This window comes from Saccopteryx bilineata, chromosome 2 (assembly GCF_036850765.1).
Source record: "Saccopteryx bilineata isolate mSacBil1 chromosome 2, mSacBil1_pri_phased_curated, whole genome shotgun sequence".
NCBI classification, from domain to species: Eukaryota; Metazoa; Chordata; class Mammalia; order Chiroptera; family Emballonuridae; genus Saccopteryx; species Saccopteryx bilineata.
The window spans coordinates 292,141,326-292,159,589 of record NC_089491.1 but is presented as its reverse complement, the minus strand read 5'-3'; the positions used below and the strand labels follow the sequence as shown (position 1 = coordinate 292,159,589).

Sequence of the window (18,264 nt, the reverse complement as noted above, 5' to 3'; positions counted from 1 at the left end):
GCATTTCACTTAAGAATTGTGTGTATATGGTATCATGTGCACTTTTTCTAGGAAGTCTTTATAACTTGTACAACATTCCAAAACGATGCCCATGGCCCAACAAAGCTTAGGAAGTCTTGCACGAGGAATACTAACCAGATGCAAATGGCACTGTGCTGAGATATTCTTCATTTAGTATTCAGGGTTTTTTCTGAGGCTCCTTGGTCATCAGTAGTTCTCACATCCCCGTGAAGCAAGATATAAATCCCTGGTTTTGCCAGGGGAAGATACTAATAATGCAGGTACTTAATTAAAAAACTCCTCTATGGAGCCAAGTTTTAATAATCCCAATATCTTCTTTCTCCTCTAAATACAGAATTTAAATCATTATCTCATTCTGCAGTAAACTCATTTTGTTTAAGCTGCAAAATTAGTCAAATGTCACCACTTCAGATAAAGTTCAGGAGCCTGTGAACTGGCCGGCACAACTCTAGATCCCAATGAAATAAAGGCGGGATAGTCGAATAAAAAACAATGAGGGAAAAGTAAAGGAGACACTTTCAGTGTTTCATAGGATTTTTACTCTCCAAAAGAAAGAGCGAAAGTAAATCAAACAGAGGTTAGAAAGCTCTTTTGAACTCTCATTGATTTCCTGACAAAATCTCCTCCTTGGTCATTTCCAAGTGCAGCTCAGCGACCTGGCCTTCCACACGCCAGCACCATGAAAATGGTACCGTGTGTCCAAGGAGCTGTCTCGACTGCCCGGTTAATGAACCTCAAGTTTCATACCTGCCCCAACAAACACACGTGTTCAATACAAAAGGACATGACTCAGTGTCAACGGTGGGCTGGGGGAGATGGATAAAGACAATAAAAGAATAAAAGAATGTAAAGAAATCCACTTTTAAAATTGAGCTCCTCAGACAAAGGGCTATTTTCTACTTACTTTGTATCCCATATTTTCTATTTATTTTTCTATTGAGTCAATAGCACACTGTCTCCTACTCAATAAGTGCTAAATAATTTTTTAATGCATTTTAGCAACTTGCTTTATTTTTTGCCTACATTAACGTCTTTCAAACCCACTGATCCACCTGTGATACAAAGGTCAACTGTAGCAAAGCACTGTGATAGTCTCTGAATCAGAATACTATATTCTAAATTAAGGTTCCCTATAAATATGAAACCATCTAATTATGCTGGTTTCTTTTCTTTTTTTTTTTTTTTTTTTTTTTTTGCATTTTTCTGAAGCTGGAAACAGGGAGAGACAGTCAGACAGACTCCCGCATGCGCCCGACCGGGATCCACCCGGCACGCCCACCATGGGGCGATGCTCTGCCCACCAGGGGGCGATGCTCTGCCCATCCTGGGCGTCGCCATGTTGCGACCAGAGCCACTCTAGCGCCTGGGGCAGAGGCCACAGAGCCATCCCCAGCGCCCAGGCCATCTTTGCTCCAATGGAGCCTTGGCTGCGGGAGGGGAAGAGAGAGACAGAGAGGAAGGCGCGGCGGAGGGGTGGAGAAGCAAATGGGCGCTTCTCCTGTGTGCCCTGGCCGGGAATCGAACCCGGGTCCTCCGCACGCTAGGCCGACGCTCTACTGCTGAGCCAACCGGCCAGGGCTTATGCTGGTTTCTTTATACTCCTGGTACTTCTACATCTACTTTTTTTTAAGTGAGAGGAGGGGAGATAGTGAGGCAGACTTCTGCATGCGCCCTAATGGGGATCTAGCCAGCAATCCCATCTGTGGCCAATGCTCGAGTACCGAGCTATTTTTAGTGCCTGAAGCTGACATGCTCAGACCAACTGAGCTATCCTCAGTGCCCAGGGCCACACTCAAACCAATTGAGCCATTGACTGTGGAAAGAAAGGAGGGAGAAAAGGGGGAGAGTGAGTGGGGAGAAGCAGATGGTCGCTTCTCCTGTGTGCTCTGACTGGAAATCAATCCTAAGACGTCCATATGCTGATTGATGCTCTATCCACTAAGTCAGCTGGCCAGGACCACATCTATTTTTTTAAAAATTATTTTATCATATTTATCTTGAGAGAGAACAAGCAGAGATTTCTTTTGGTCTCAAGAGCTGAGAGGTAAACTCAAACCATGCTCTATAGACATTCAATAAATACAAAGGATAAATCAAGAAAGGGCAGGTGTAAATCTCCAGGGGTTCCATCAGTCTTGCTTCTCATCAATTTAAGGAAGAAAAAATGAATTGCTCGGCATTTTGGGGGCAGATTAAATCTCAAAATTTGAGGCCTTTCATAATGACTGTAATTTTTGGCATGCCACTCTAAGTTTAATTATTTCTTAAAATCAACCCTGTAAAACCTGAAGAATGATTTGAGTTACATTTAGAGTCATCCTCTTGCTAGCCTGGACCAAGGAAATATTTAGCAATGGTTAAAAAGTTAGAAAAATAATTTTTAAGAATCCATTTTCCAACTTTGATTTTTATATAAACAGTAGTGAAGATGACATTAAGCCAAACACATATATATATTAAGAAGAAAACTTTTAATTTTTGGAGGCTTAATGTTTAACTCATACATGGGACACATATTCACAATATCCAGAAGGATGACCTTGCAGATTAGAGAGGAGAAACAGAAAAGCTTGGATCAGAGAGACAGACTATCCCTCTAGAAATCTGTAATTGGTTACATCTCACAGATTAAACAACAGCTCTTTGTTGAACAGAAATGTATTCAATAGTGGGAGCATTTGTTTATGTTGAATCCACAAATGCTTCTTTGTCCAGGGAAGTTGCAGTCTAAGAAAACGATCAAGTTATAAACTTCGCTTTTGTTGTGCTAAACACATCGTGCTCTACATCCCCATGCAAAAGGAAAAGAAGAAAGTCGAAATTCAGATGGGAGCGATGAATTTATTTCTGTTTTGAGTAAAAAGAGGCAAAATTTCAATAACGGAAACACATCGGAAAAGAATCAGGTCATCTTAAATGTCTTATCAGATTTGTAGATGTTTAAAACAAATTACAATTTGGGTGTCAGTTTTTGCAGACTACCTCTGAGTACTACGCAAATCTCTACTGCCAGAAAGCTAGCAGAAGAAAAAAAAAATCCAAACAAACTGAGAAAGAAAAGATATTCATCAAAACAGTGGGAACAGACACTTCCTTTTCTGCTTCTCTTTATTGAAACAAAATGTTATCAGCAAGTCGAACAGCTTTTGAACTAGTCTGTGAAACTTGCTAATTAGTCTGGATGAAAATTTTCATCTAAAAACTCATGCATAAGCCAACATTAAACTAAAATTAGAAAGAAAATATTATAATCCTGAATGAGTATTTATGCATAGTCAGGGAGCAATATACACTAAACTACCATTTAAATTCACTCTCCACCCCTATTTTCACATTGGTGATATTTGCTGGCCTTTTAGTAGTGCATTAGAAGATGTACAATTATTCTTAGAGTGGAGTCCGCTGCTGAACTACTGATGAATTTATGACCTTCATTATCTTCCACTGAGTGATACATCTCACAACTTAGGGACTCGTGAAGAAATGCTCAGATAAAAGGACCACACAAAGTAAAAAAGAAATAAAAATTAAAACAAAACTTTTCAAAAGTAAAATTGGCCAGTGGTGCCTTAGCTCTAGTACTGATATGTTCTGAATTTAGAATTTTACTCTTCTTCAGAATATAGCTTTCAAATGATAGTATTCCAATTTAATAGTTAAATTCACCCATTTGCAGTGATGAATTTAAAGTCTATAAGCATGTCAGCCTGTAGTTATTGCCATAGTCCATATTTTATTCAGTTGATTGGCATATGGCACCCTGAGATCGTAAGTGTGGGTTCAATTTCTACACGGATCAACTTCGCATCTTCTTGTCAATGTAAATGAACCACACATTCCTAGAGGAGCAACCTGGAGGTTCTCCCCCGGAGCCACAGGGAAGTGGGATAATAATAATAGTTATTATTATTGTTAGCTTTGCAAACCAGGGTAAGTTCCCTAGGCATTCTGAGCCTCAGTTTCCTTGCCTGTACGATGCAGATAATACGTGTCTCACGGCCATTACCCTGAGGTAGGTATTGATTGCAGCACATGCTCGATGTTTGTAAAGCACTTAGCATGGTGTCGGGCATTAGGTAAGTTTTGGCAGGTACCTTCTTGCTGGCAGTCTGAGGTCAGAGAGGGCTTCAAGTGAAGACAGTAACACAGTGATAGGAACGCTGTCCTTAGACAAAGGTGCTTACAAGTCTCTATCTAGCGTTATGCATGTAAATGAATAACCAAGGGAAGCCCAGGATCCTGGGAAGCTCCATTTTGCATGAAACATCCTCATAGCCACATTTTTTGGTGTAGGGTGGGTACTTTGGTTTTAACTCTCTATCTAGCCCCTTATAAGAATAACTGTGACATGGAAATCAGAATATTGTCACCCTAACTCAAAAGACAATTGGCCTTGAAACATGGACTTAATTTATTTCACTTCTTACCTTTTCGATTTTTTCGTCCAGCATTCTGAAGAATTCTTGTTGGCTCTCAGAGATGTGCATGCTAAAAAATAAAGAGTATTTAAGTACATATTTCCATGTTTTCTTAAACCCGCCTCCCTCGAGAAAAATGTTAAGTCCCTAAACTTTGAGGGAGACATTTCCACTGAGATACTCTGAACTTATAGTGAGAATAAATGTTATTACAGTAATCCTACACAATTCCATACTGGTAATTCCATAACAGTCTATCAGTGCCTATGATTTAAGAAATACAATTTCTTTTCAATATACCTGTTATTTATAGTGATGTTACTGGGAGGTGCAGCCCAAATATTTCCTTCAGATACAAATTTGTGGTTTAAAAAGGACAGGCAGGCTGACCAGGTGGTGGCGCAGTAGGTAGAGCCTCAGACTGGGATGCAGAGGAGCCAGGTTCGAGACCCCGAGGTCGCCAGTTTGAGCGTGGGCTCATCTGGTTTGAGCAAAAGCCCACCAGCTTGAACCCAAGGTCGCTGGCTCGAGCAAGGGGTTACTCGGTCTGCTGAAGGCCCGAGGTCAAGGCACATATGAGAAAGCAATCAATGAACAACTAAGGTGTTGCAACGCGCAATGAAAAACTAATGATTGATGCTTCTCATCTCTCTCTGTTCCTGTCTGTCTGTCCCTGTCTATCCCTCTCTCTGACTCACTCTCTGTCTCTGTAAAAAGAAAATAAAAAAAATAAAAAGGACAGGCAAGCAGCGCATGGTACAGTTCCACGCCATGTGTAACAGTAAAGAGAAAGTATGTCCTAATTACTGTACAGAAATGTGTATTTGACAAAGGTTGCGGCATCAACATGAGATTCAGCTGACCGTGCAGGTGCGGGCCGGCAGCAATGCCACTGGGAACTTGACATTGGCCCCGCCCGCCTTCTGCACTGGCGAAAGCGCATGGACCTCTCTGGGACACCGGAGTTCCACTGGAATAAACGGGCAGGTCGGGAGGCAGGTCTGGGCGCACCTGTCTGTGTGGTTGCTAGTTCTACATGGTTTAACAGCATGCTTAGTGAGGCGCACGTGGTAACACAGGTAAGGAGAGCAGAGAAGAGCACAGAAGGGAAGGGCTGCGGGAGGCAGGGGCCTTTTAATGGCTGTTGTTACTACCTAACAGTTAGTTGTGGGTCCCAAGGAGGTTCAGGATGCTGGGTTGGGAGACACATGACACACTGTTTCTTTCACTTACAGCCAGAGTCTATTGGTTGTTGTGCCTGGGAAGAGAGGAGGGGGCGGGAGGGGGAGGGGCCCTGGAATAGCTTCTTCTCTTGAAGTCTAGGTGAAGTGAGCAGCCCACCTGACACAGCCCTTAGCAACATGCCTTCTCCTTTACGGGCCACAGAGAGTGACACCAGTGACCCCAAACCTTTCAGCTCTCCCATGACAGATAATGGGGCTCCAAGGTGGCTTTCCCTGTGTGTAAAACCAAGATTGAAAAGCCAGGAGCACAATGACATCAGCTCTGATATCAAAGGAAAATGGTGACAATATCTGAGCCATAACCACCTTGCATGGACATAAAGCATGTTCACTTGCGCCCTGCGCAGTGATCCTCCTTTGTAGGATCACTGCAATAAGGTGAGTGCCCCGTTTCAGAAATAGGCCATCTTCCTGCAGGTCAGAGAGAGAGGGCAGAACCTGGGATGGTGAGACCTCAGACAGTCCTCTCTCTCTCTGGCTGCACAGAAAAGCCATCATGCATCCCCGAGTTTTCCCAGACTCCTCCTGGTTTTACTTCCTTCAGTCCCAAACGGTTTTATTGGAGCCACTTGGGATGGAAGTCCCCTAAACGGTACACAGTACACTCTTTCATTGCGGCTCCATCACAAACGTGACTTAACTTTCTGCTCAACGACCAGCCGCCACTCCCTCAACCTTCAATCATAGCACCCTTCCGGGAAACCCTCAGAGCCTTCTTTAAGCAAGACAGCCCTAAACTGCAGGCTTCTGTGCTTCACCTGCTTCTGAGCTTCTTCTCCTGTTCCTTCTTGTCAGAGGGGGTATCAGTCCTCTCTCGGCTGTCTGCCTGGTTGCTGCTTCCACTCCGCTCGTGGAAACAGCACAGCCAGGCTGTCAGAGTTGTGTCTCCAGTTGGGAAAACAGGCCCCAAAGGGGGCCCTGCGGGGTTACTTGTGAGCTGGTCCTTGAATATTCTGGCCCCCATTGTGGCTGCTCAGACACTTTTTGGGCATCCCTCCTGTTCTCGGCCAAGCTCTCTGCAGATAAGGCTGCTGGACGGCTCTGGGTCCCAGATATATTTCTTAATATAGATAACTCTATTATCTATATTAATATTAGTTTCCCTTGGAAATTCCTACATACCACATAAAGACTGCATTTTTAGGATTTGATGCTCATTGCTGAAGCTTTTGTGTTAAACTTTTTAGCCTATATCTCTCTGCATATAACAGGAAGGCAATAAATAAGACATTCATTGACTGTGTGATCTCTATGTAAATGTACGTGATTCAGGTCCTCACCAAGGCTGCACACTTTGTTGGCAGGGTGTGAGGTGCAGACTTCTGATTCCTCAACTACACAACCAGCAGCCTGGTATCAACGACTCCTGCTTAGATAAGTGCGGATGGCCTCTTTTCACGTGGAAACTCCTTCGACATAGTAGCGTTAATACTAGTTTTTACATTCCAAAGTATACACTGCACGGTGAGAAACAGTCCCCAGGTAATGACTCCTGCATGCTTTGTGATGCTCAATGTGATGAGTAGCAGAAAATGTACCCTGGCTTTCTATCTGTCCTCAAGATATGAGAAAGAAATAATTGGATTCTTTACGACTTAGTTCATAAATACTTGTATAAATACTAATTCTATAAATGCTAGAATAAATACTTGATTAGATCTAAACATCTTTCACAGAAGCCTGTATATGTTGGTGCCGATTTCACCAATAAAGCTTAACAATTCCAGGAGTTCCTGTTCCTAATAGCTACAGCTCAGCCCAGGGGAACCTGGCGCTCCAACGAAGGACTTCTTGTGGCCCCAGGTGACAGTGGCAAAGCTATGTCAGTCAACCCTGAGCCATCTAGGGCTCTTCCTGCTGTGACTTCTCAGCTTCTTGAGACTAGGATGACATGGTGGAACCTTCCTGGCGAGTCAGCAAAGGAACAGAGGGTGGGCAAAACGAGCTTTCGAGCTGAGAGATATGTGTCTTTCATGTTCAAGGACTTACAAAATATTTTTTTCAAATGAAAAAGGAAAACAAAACTTAAGCCAGAAAAGTATGAGAAGGCAATGTTCTAATTCCCTAATATGTCACCTGCAAAAATGAAATTCAATTTACTCAGTGGCTTCCCGGCAAATCTTGGCTGGAACATTATTATTTCTTCATGATCATCATTATTACTTTTCAACTGGACCTCGGGGAGGTGGGGTTAATCCTAATCCTCACGTCATGACACACCTTTGCTTGTAGTTCATGCATGGCGTAGGCTCACTTTTTTTTTTTACAGACAGAGAGAAAGAGTCAGAGAGAGGGATAGACAGAAACAGACAGACAGGAACAGAGAGATGAGAAGCATCAATCATCAGTTTTTTGTTGCGACACCTTAGTCTTAGTTGTTAATTGACTGCTTTCTCATATGTGCCTTGACCACAGGCCTTCAGCAGACCAAGTGACCCCTTGCTCGAGCCAGCGACCTTGGGCTCAAGCTGGTGAGCTTTGCTCAAACCAGATGAGCCCGTGCTCAAGCTGATGACCTCGGGGTCTCAAATCTGGGTCCTCTGCATCCTAGTCCGATGCTCTATCCACTGTGCCACCACCTGGTCAGGCCGTAGGCTCACTTTTAATTAATGATTTTGTTTTTTAAAAGTAGTATACAAGGCACCCATGAAACCCAAACAAAAACCAAAAACTAGGACCCTGACAACAACCTAGAGCTAATTTACCTCCCACCTGATTTATTTTAGTTGTTTTAACTTTGCATAGCGTGCCTCACGCTCTATGCAATCTATGCAATCATTCTGTTCATTACTCATTTCTCCTATTGTTACATCTGCTAGGTCCATCCAGACTTGTGCATTGCTATAGTACATCCACTTTAACGAATTTAAATATTAACTTAAAGTGAACTACTTTAATATTAACATGAATATTCCACTGTGTGACTTCAGTGTCACTTATTTTTCTCAATTCCTTGTTAAAGGGTATTAGGATGGTTTCTGATTATTAAAGCAGTCTTTCCAAGTCATTATGATAGTCTGGGGCATACATTATGTCTTTTACTCCCTAATAGTAATCTAACCCTATAAGACCGGACTGCTCACCTCCATTTTTCTCCGAGAACACTTGAGGCTCAGAGACATGAGGTCACTTCCCTGGGATCATAAAGCCCGTAAGAATATGGCTCTGGCCAGTTGGCTCAGTAATAGAGCGTCGGCCTAGCGTGCAGGAGTCCTGGGTTCGATTTCTGGCCAGGGCACACAGGAGAGGCGCCCATCTGCTTCTCCACCCCTCCCCCTCTCCTTCGTCTCTGTCTCTCTCTTCCCCTCCCACAGACAAGGCTCCATTGGAGCAAAGTTGGCCTGGGTGCTGAGGACAGCTCCATGGCCTCTGCCTCAGGCGCTAGAATGGCTCTGGTTGCAGCAGAGCGACTGACCCAGATGGGCAGAGCATCGCCCCTGGTGGGCATGCCAGGTGATCCTGGTCGGGTGCATGCGGGAGTCTGTCTGACTGCCTCCCCTTTTCCAGCTTTGGAAAAATACAAAAAAAAAAAAAAAAAAGAATGTGTCCCACATGTTGTATCCAATGAAGATGTAAGAATTATCTGCCTTTGTTATTAATAAATCTGCCACTGTCTGGTATGAGATGGTCCTCCCATTCATGAGAAAAAACACTCATCACCTTAATTTATACAATTGCATAATAAATAAGTTTCTTTGATTTTGTCAATCAGCAAGTAGGAAAAGTAAAACTTTTCTCTTGGCCCCAGAAGGATTTCTTAGTTGAATTCCAGGAACCCAATGTTCTGACTCACAGTTTACAACATGTGCGCACACGCGGGAACCGCATTGTGCGGAAAACAGCGAATTTTCCTCATAATTCTGATATAAACACATGAGCCAATTTCATCGCATTCTCTGAGAGCTTCCCCCATGCCAGTCTGCAGAGCGCGCTGTCTCAGTGCGTCCAAGTTCAATTAGCACTCGCTCTAAAGGAAAAAGAAATTCTCCTTAATCCAGTCTCCACTTAGAACTCAGAGATAAGGGGAGCATTTAAAAATAGCATATATCAAATGGTTTGGATGAAAAGATAATTAGGTTCTGTCATTGGATATCTGATGTTCCCAAAGGCAGATAAAGTTATTGTGGATAAAAGTGATTACCAGGGAAGCGAACTAGGGCGGTTGTGATTGTAGCATCACAGTCACCTAAAGGTGGCAAAATTCGGTTCTACCATTATAATGACATTGTAAATGATCAGTGGATTTTAACATGTCTAGTTTTCTTGGAAAGTATAAAATGGAATCCCTGACCTTATTCACCACCCTCTGAAGGGTCCTAAATGCTGTATCACAGTGGCCACAGCTGAAGTAATCCTACGGACACTGAGCCGGGTGAATGTGGTCACGAACTAGGTTATTTTTGTCTCAATTTCCTCGGAGGAATCAGGGAGAACACAACTTCTTCTATTTATGATTTTGATTTGCGGGGCTACTATTATGTAATGGTCAAATTTATTCTGGAGTGAGATGACTGTGTCAAATGTACTAATGTGTGACTCAGCGCCCCAGGGCATGTGTTAATATTTAAGGGAAACCACAAAAGAGATCCGTACTCTCTGCGAAGCCAGAGCATCTCTGAAGAAAGGGGAGGGAGCGTGAATGTCACACAAAGTCCATTTTATCCCCAAGGTAGACTCAGTTCTAGAACAACCTAGAGAACTACTCATTTTTCTCTCTAACTTTTTAATCATAAAATACATAATACAGAGTAAAAAGATCCATAATGTTATTGACCCATTTTTAAAGAATAATCAAAGGGCACCCATGTAATCACCACTCAGATTAAGAAATAAAACCCCTGGTCCCACTGTCTTCCCCAGTCAGAGAGAACCACTATTCTTAATTTAATGCCTTTTCATTTCCTCACTTGTCTTTATTGTTTCACCATATATACATATATATTATACTGCTTAGTTTCACCTGTTGCTGAACTCTGTACGAATGAAACTGCATGTGGGTAGTAGGTACTACTACTTACTTTCCTGCTGTAACCTCACATTCATAAGATTCCTTCATCTTGATACGTGTAGCTACAGGTTGTTCATTTCCATTGGTGTGTAGTATTCCCATCATAAGACTATGCCACATTTTTTCTGCCATTGCACTTTAGATGGACATTTGGGTTTTGTCTTCAAGGGCTTTGGGAACTCACAAAAGCAATACGGCCCCAGCTACTTCGGCTGGCACACGTGTACACGAGCTTATGTGCCTGAGAGTGAGGTTGCCGGGGAAGGTGCGTGCTGGTACCATTTTGTTCGATAGTACAAATTGCTCTCTAAAGCAGTTGTATCAGTTTAGATTCCCACCAGCAGGCATTAAGAGTGCCCATGTTCCACATCCTGGTCGACGTATTTTATATTGTCAGACTTAAAAATTTTTTGCTAATTTCCATATTGTTAGCCATTTATGTTTCCTCTTAGGTGAAATGGTTGCTCCTATCTTTAGCCTGTTTTTCTAGGCATTCTCTTTGTAGAAATGCTTTATATACTCTGTAAATCCCACTAATGTATTTTAAACTATTCCATCATTTTGTGGCCTTTTACTTTCTTTCAGTATATTTTGATAAACAGAAGTTCTTAATTTTAATGTGACCATAATAATTTAACATTTTCTTTAGGATCTGCATCCTTTGTGACTTGCTTAACATTTTTTTCCTACCCCACAGTCAGAAAGATAGTCCCCTTTATTTTCTAACTGCTCATTGAAATGTCTGCTCTGTCACAATGTTGGACTGTTTTTGGACACTCTCTTCTGTTCCATTAACCCACACTACACTGGCCATAATTACTAAAGCTTCATAGTAAGTCTTGTTTATCTGGTAGGCAAAGTGGAACTCACTCTGAAAATATTTTCAGCTTTGAAAACAATATAAAAAATAAGAACTACAACTTACTTTGCTCTGGGCTGATGAACTAATCCCGGAATCTCTTTATTTGTTTTAAGTCTTGCATTAGAACTGGCACTTTTTTCCTGAAACACATAAAAGATACACAATAAAAGATAAGGTGAGAATCAGCAAATAGCATGAATTTGCATCACAGAAATGCTAGATATGTGTGGGACCCTCCATGGTCGGTCACTTCACAAGGACAAGAGTCCTTGCACAGATGTTACACAGCCCAGGTAGGACTACCAACCATGTTAACAAGGAATATTGTCATGAAGAGAGAAATTAGCTTTATAACAACTAAGACTCTGTTTAGAAAGTGATGTGCAACTAATATTTGATTTTTTGGTTGAGTTACTGACAATAGTAAGATTCAAAGAACAAAAGATTCTAGTGTCAAAAAGAGCAGAGTACAATCACAGCTATTGTTGACTAACTTTGGTGCATTTTATTTGTATTTGTAGAGACAACAATAGTTGCTGAGACATAAAGTTTGTATAAGGCTCTAGAAGTGACAGACAAGAACATGACTAAAAATAATGGCTATTTTCCACTCATAACAAGCACTGTGATTGATAACTGAATTAATAAAATTCAATACCAGCCTGTGTTCAAGAGGCATTTTTTGGCTGTTAGCTTAATTTGATTTCTTATTCCCAGTAAACCAGCCAGATGGAAAAGAAATGCTCTCAAATCTTAAAAGAATAAACTGATATATCACTAAGCATACTATCTCAATAATACTATTATTTTATATCTTTACAGACATTACTATTTTTTAAATATCCAGGGTACTTTATTCTTTGCTTGCAAAACATACCTCTACAATAAAAAGAATGACTGTTTTAGATCAATTTAAGAGGTGACTATCTACATTCAGGGAACCAGAGGTGTGGCAATAATTAAAGACCCAGGCTAAGGGGAGGAGTAATAATTAAAGACCCAGGCTAAGGGGAAGAGTAAACACAGGTGGGCCAACCCTCCCTTTTCACCACCTGCAAAGCAGTGTGGAAAGGCACATAAAACAGACGGTCCCCAAAATGAACTCTTTTTATTCATATTTCTCCTAGGATCACAAAAGCTGCTTACATCAGTGAAATTTCAATGACATGTGTTTTGGTGATGGTTTGTTATTGACCATCAAACATGAGCTTATCATCTGTATAACACTGGTATTCCAAAGCATAGGGGAACTCTGTGATTTTCCTACTCCAAGGAAGAACCATTACAATTCCTTTGCAGTCTAGCTCACCTTTCTTACCTCACACTAAACTTAAGAATGTTTTTATGAACATTTAACAAGTATAAAATATATATAGTTTCCCCTGTGGATGTAGTCAGGGAACAACAGATGAGCTCCCTAATTTCTTGCAGAGCATCTGGGAGAACAAGTGGAAAGCTCTAATGCACTAACCCCAGGAGGGCAGGGTCCATGTCTTCTCTTTACGTTGAGATCACAGTGCCTGGCTTAGGGGCCGGGCTCTGTCTAGTCATAATTTACTAAATTACACAGTTTAGTAAATTTATAGAGCTGTGCGATTATGACCCCAAGCCTGCTTTAGAAAAGTTCTATCATTCCCCCAAAGTTTCCTCCAATCCATTTGCTGTTATTTCTTGCTCTCAGCTGTAGTTCTGGAGAAACCACAATGTGCCGTCTGTCTCTACAAAATCGCCTTTTCTAGACTCCTGTAAATGGCATCTTATAATAGACAGCCTGGCATTTTTCACTTAGTATAATGTTTTTGAGGTTTTTCTATATAGTAGTATATTTCAGTATTCCACTTATTTTAGTTGCATACTCTAATGTATGGATGTACCAAGTTTGTAGCCATTATGAATAATGCTGCTATGACCATTCGCATACAAGTTTTTGTGAGGACGTATATTTGCATTGTTCTTGGGTAGGTTCCTAGGAGTGGAATAGATAGACTGTATGATAAGTTTATAGTAGACTACTTAAGATGTCACCAACCTATTCTCCAAAGTGGTTGCACCATTTTACATTCCCACCAGCAGTGCGTGATGGTCCCAGCTTCTCCACATCCCTGCCAACACTTGGTATTGTTTTCAATTATTGCCATTCAAGTGGGTGTCTCATTGCGGGCTGTCTTTATTTAAAAATATAAAACTTATTTGGATTGGTTCTTATATTTCCTTGTATCCCTCAGAGCACCTAGCATCTTGCTACATAGAGCATTCATCTGCTTACTCGTTAGCTGTATTTGTATCAATAAGTCGGTTTTGTATTTGCTTACAGACATCATTTAACTTCTACTCTGAGTGTTTACTGGGGGAAGGGGAGGTTTAAAGAGATGTCTTAAAAAACAACAACAAAGAAACAAGCAAACAAACAACACCTAGAAGGGTGATGGGAGCCTCAGGTGGAGCTGACCCGACAGAGAGGTCCGCGCCAGGTCACATCTGGGACGCACCAGGTACGGGAACAGAGATTCAAACTGTGAGGTGACGGAAGGGGTAAGGAAGATAGTGTTTCCCTTGGCAGCAAAACACTCTCTTAATGGTATTTGACACTTGCAAGCTAAATACCTAAAATAAACTAGAACCAAGTAAGACTGAGTTGAAGCCACTGAAAGGGCTCTCGCAGGCAGTTTGTAGAGCAGTGCTTTTTGTTCTTTTCTTGAAATGTCAGCATCTCATTTATTATTTATATATTTATATACGTGTTAATAATATATTATTACATACATTTAAACTTTTATTTTTCAATTTCAGTGGGCATTCAGCATTGGGTTAGTGTCAGGTGCACGGCACAGCGGTTACAGGGAGCAGTGTTTCCAGGATCCGTGCGTACTGGTGTCGGAACCACCAGGACGTGTGTTAAAATGCAGACCCTCAGGCTCCATTCAAACTTCCTGAGTGCGAGTCTCTGGGGTCGAGGCCCAGGAACCTGCATCTCAAACACGAGGCCCAAGCGACCTCAACACAAAAATGTTTGAGGACTTCTACTCAGAGAAAAGATACTCTCACGCTTAGGATCCTCCCAGTGGGTGTTCTATGTGACAGTTTCAAATAAGCCCAGGGGGTTCTGTAGAGCTGCCTTGGGGGTTGATGGAGAGGCCCAGTGGTGCAGAAACTCCTTGAACTGTTTCATATTTAGGGGTTTCAACTGTTGAAAAAGAGCCTGCACTTGTCCAAAGTTTCTGCAAACGAGTGTCAGGTAGTGACAGGTGTATCTAACCTTTAAGTAGTATAAATGTTCATGTACGTCCTCATGCCTCCTGACCACCCAGAGTATGATCATAACAAAAATTTTTATTTAAAATGTGTAAGGCAACATTAAAAAAAAGGCAAATGTGTGTTCTTCCTGTTTCCATAAATTGGTTATCAAAGAAACATGATTTTAAGTTAATAAAACTATAACTGGAACTAATTTCATCTTTTGAAAAAAAACTCACTCCCAGTGGTCAGCGAGCATGAAAAAACACCTCATTACTCAAAGGGTTAAACAGCAAATCAAACAGCTTTTCTCCTTTGCTTGGCATCATTTTCCTCCTTTAGGAACGGAACACACGTGTCAGTGTCTACAGTAAACCTGCCTTTCCCTCCTTCGTCTCTCTGGTGCTGGGGACAGTCACCCCTCTTCATGCTGCTGCTCCCCAAGCCCTGGGGTGTGTGTCCCGAGGGGAAAGTCAGGATACCAAGAGGAACTGGCAGCTGCTTTAAAACTTTCCCTCAAACCCCACCGCCCTGTTGGCGAGAGATGAAACCTCCGTTTCCCTGTCACTTGGTCTGTGCTGTACCACTGAGTCTGAAAGGACTTAGGCGGCAGCTGTCCTGAGCGGTTCCCTGAGTTGGTTCTGGGTTGGCTGTGGGGGAGAAATCTCATTTTCTTTCCCTGGGCCCAGCATTATAAAGAAATCCCAGGGGCCAGATGGATGCAGGAAGCTGGAGGCCTGGAGGAAAGAAGTGGGGGAGTAACAGCCCCCAAGACTGCTAATGAGGGAGCTACACAAAGAGCCACCAAAGCACTAACTATGAACTCTCCAAGCATCCGCCCTGCACACAGACTGTATTTGTGTACATTCGAACGACTGCATTTCAGAAAGTACAAGGAAATGAGAAATGGTTATTTATTAACTAGAATCAGGAGATTTGGGGGGGGCATGCACATACTTAAAAAACAGAACATTCAGTTATAAAAGAAGTGAGTAATCATTGCAACTTTTGGGGAGTAGCCTGTAGAATGCACTCTGTAAGGAAACAATCTCATCTGATGTTTTATGTGTGACTTCTCAAATGGTGTTAACATGAGATAGGACACTGCCTTCAAATATAAAGGAATTTTATCTTCTGTCTTTTGAATGATGCCGAGTAGCTGAGCCTTGTTCACTATGTGAGAATTTTTGAATTCTAACAAATGGCAAGGCCCAAGCTTCCAGATGCAACTGTTGACTTGGACCCACCAGAATCGTTGTAATTACATGAAGTCAACACTCCCATTATAACTACCTGCCCAAAGAGATTGTTAGAATTGGTAGTATTTTGTTATGAAGTTGGTATGAAAAGTCTTTGCTTTATGGAAAATCTTTTTCTAAGATACATCCATGTACTTCATTTTATGTCAAGCAAATGTCAAATGGGGCAAATCAGTTTTAAAGCAGCAAATATTTTTCACATAGTTGCTTCTCAAGGTAGATTAGAAACATTTAAAATAACCTAAAAAAAGTAGAGGGCGTTGTAAGAAATTGCTCAGAACTGATTTAACTGTCTGCCAACCAATCTAGAACAAAGTCATTAAGGACCACGGCATTAATTAAAAGGAGGAAGTTATAATGATGTTATAAATTACACTGTTATAAATTACACTGAGTTAAGGATATTTTCAACAAGATGATGTATCGCTAAGTTTTTCAAAGAAGTAATATATACACACCCAGACAATTAACTAATTTGGGAGAACCATACTAAATTTTTGCCCAAAATATTTGTATCAGTTAGAACAGGGTCGGTTATGTTGCAATAAGAAAAGCAACCCCCAGTATCAGCCATTCAGTAATCTACAAGTGTATCTCTTCTTTCACATGCCCTGTGTCCAGGTTGGCAGGAGGGCTCTGCTCATCCTAATCACAGTGGAAAACCACAAGAGAGAAACCCACCAGCCCACTCACCACTGAATCACTCTTTAGTGGTACTTGGGTGCTGGACTGTGCTAAAAAAGATAAGCTCTAATCTCCATCCACTAAAAAACAAATAGGAAAGTGAACAAATGTTTTCCAAATGATGGAAGTACGTGTGGTGGAAGTGTTTGGGATGACACATCACTCAGAGGAGGAGACCAGAGAGGCTTCCTGGAGGAGGAAAGGGCCGGGGCGGGGCCTCAGGGAGGAATGGTACCCTGGCAGGAAAGAGAGGACACAGCATTTACTGAGAACCAGGAAGAGCCTGGTATAGTCAGAGAGAGCCTCAGGTGCCAGGAGGGCGGCTGTGAGATGCAGGGGTGAGGTGGGCAGGGTCTGGGGCAGCGAGGGCTCATGCGTGGGCATTTGGATTTTCCCTTGAAACAAGGGGAACCACTGAAGGCATTTATGAGGCTTCTGGTAAGATGCCAGCACTGTCTTTCCGAGGTGGAAGCAGACAGGCAGTCAGGGAGCTGTGTCAGTAAATCAGAAGAGTCGATGGAAGGCCGACTAAGACCCAGCAGAACGCGAGGGTCTGGGCTCTGGGCTCAGGCTGCCTCCCTGCCTCCTCGTGGGAGACCCTGAGCGGGTGACACAGCCTTTGTGGGGCAGCTCCCCACCTGGGGAATGGGAAGAAAAGCAGTGCCTCTTTCTCGGGGTGACCTGCTGTGCAGGGAGCATGTAAAAAACGAGAGCTCGTAGTGATAAGACAGCTGTTCAGGGACCAGAGACGAGAACTGAGCATTGAGAAAATTACTGAGGGCCCACTCCGTGCCAGGCACCTTGCGAGACTGTGGGAGGACCACAAGGGAAAAGACAACAAAAGACACAGTTTTGAGAGAAACAAGGAAAAAAAGAGACAATATGAAAAAAATTGCAAATATCAAAGAAAAAACTCAAACGCTAAATGATAATATGAGAATCGATAAGATTTGAGGTCAACTGAACGTATGGGGGAGAGACTAAAGGCATAGGAGAGCAAAACAGCCGGATTTCTGGCTGACCTGCCCATCTTTTTCTTCCTTGCTATGATGCATAATGGGTGGGTTGATGTTCTAAGTACAGGTATCCTTCTGGGCAAGCAAAGCAAAGGAGCCATGGCTATTAAGGCAAAAACAGGGCTGGGCGGAAGTGCATTTTTCTGGAAGAGGGTGAAACGTCAGCTTCAGGGCGGAGAAGCAATGCAGATGGAGAGAACATCTGTGGAAGGCGGGGAGTTGGCTGGCTGACCTCACAGATGTGGCTCTGAGCTCAGGCCAGACTGGATCCCAGGGCTCCAGCAATGGTTCCTCTCTCTCCCAGCTTCTCATCGCAGTCTGTCACCTTGGCTGCATTTTTCATGACCCTGTGGCAACCCTAGATTCAATCCTGCCAACTCTGTGACCCAACAGGCAAGAGGGCCTTCCTTGTTAGCCCCAGTTATACAAACCGCCCGCCTTTTGTTTGAGGCGACCACTGTGGTGGGTAGAGGTGGGGGTCCCTCAGCAGGAGTGAGGAGGTTGCTGGGAGAAAGGAA

At 42.5% G+C, this 18,264-nt stretch overlaps 1 protein-coding gene across 1 annotated transcript in view; it reads right to left on the bottom strand.

The window, feature by feature from the left end:
* C2H1orf21 (chromosome 2 C1orf21 homolog) overlaps positions 1–18,264 on the bottom strand; it is a 202,122-nt gene that overhangs the window by 20,225 nt on the left and 163,633 nt on the right. The window contains exons 4-5 of the mRNA XM_066261327.1: positions 11,617–11,693; positions 4,449–4,509 (exon numbers count right to left, since the gene is read on the bottom strand). Coding sequence (XP_066117424.1) covers positions 4,449–4,509; positions 11,617–11,693 — 138 coding nt within the window. The remainder of the gene's footprint in view (positions 1–4,448; positions 4,510–11,616; positions 11,694–18,264) is intronic.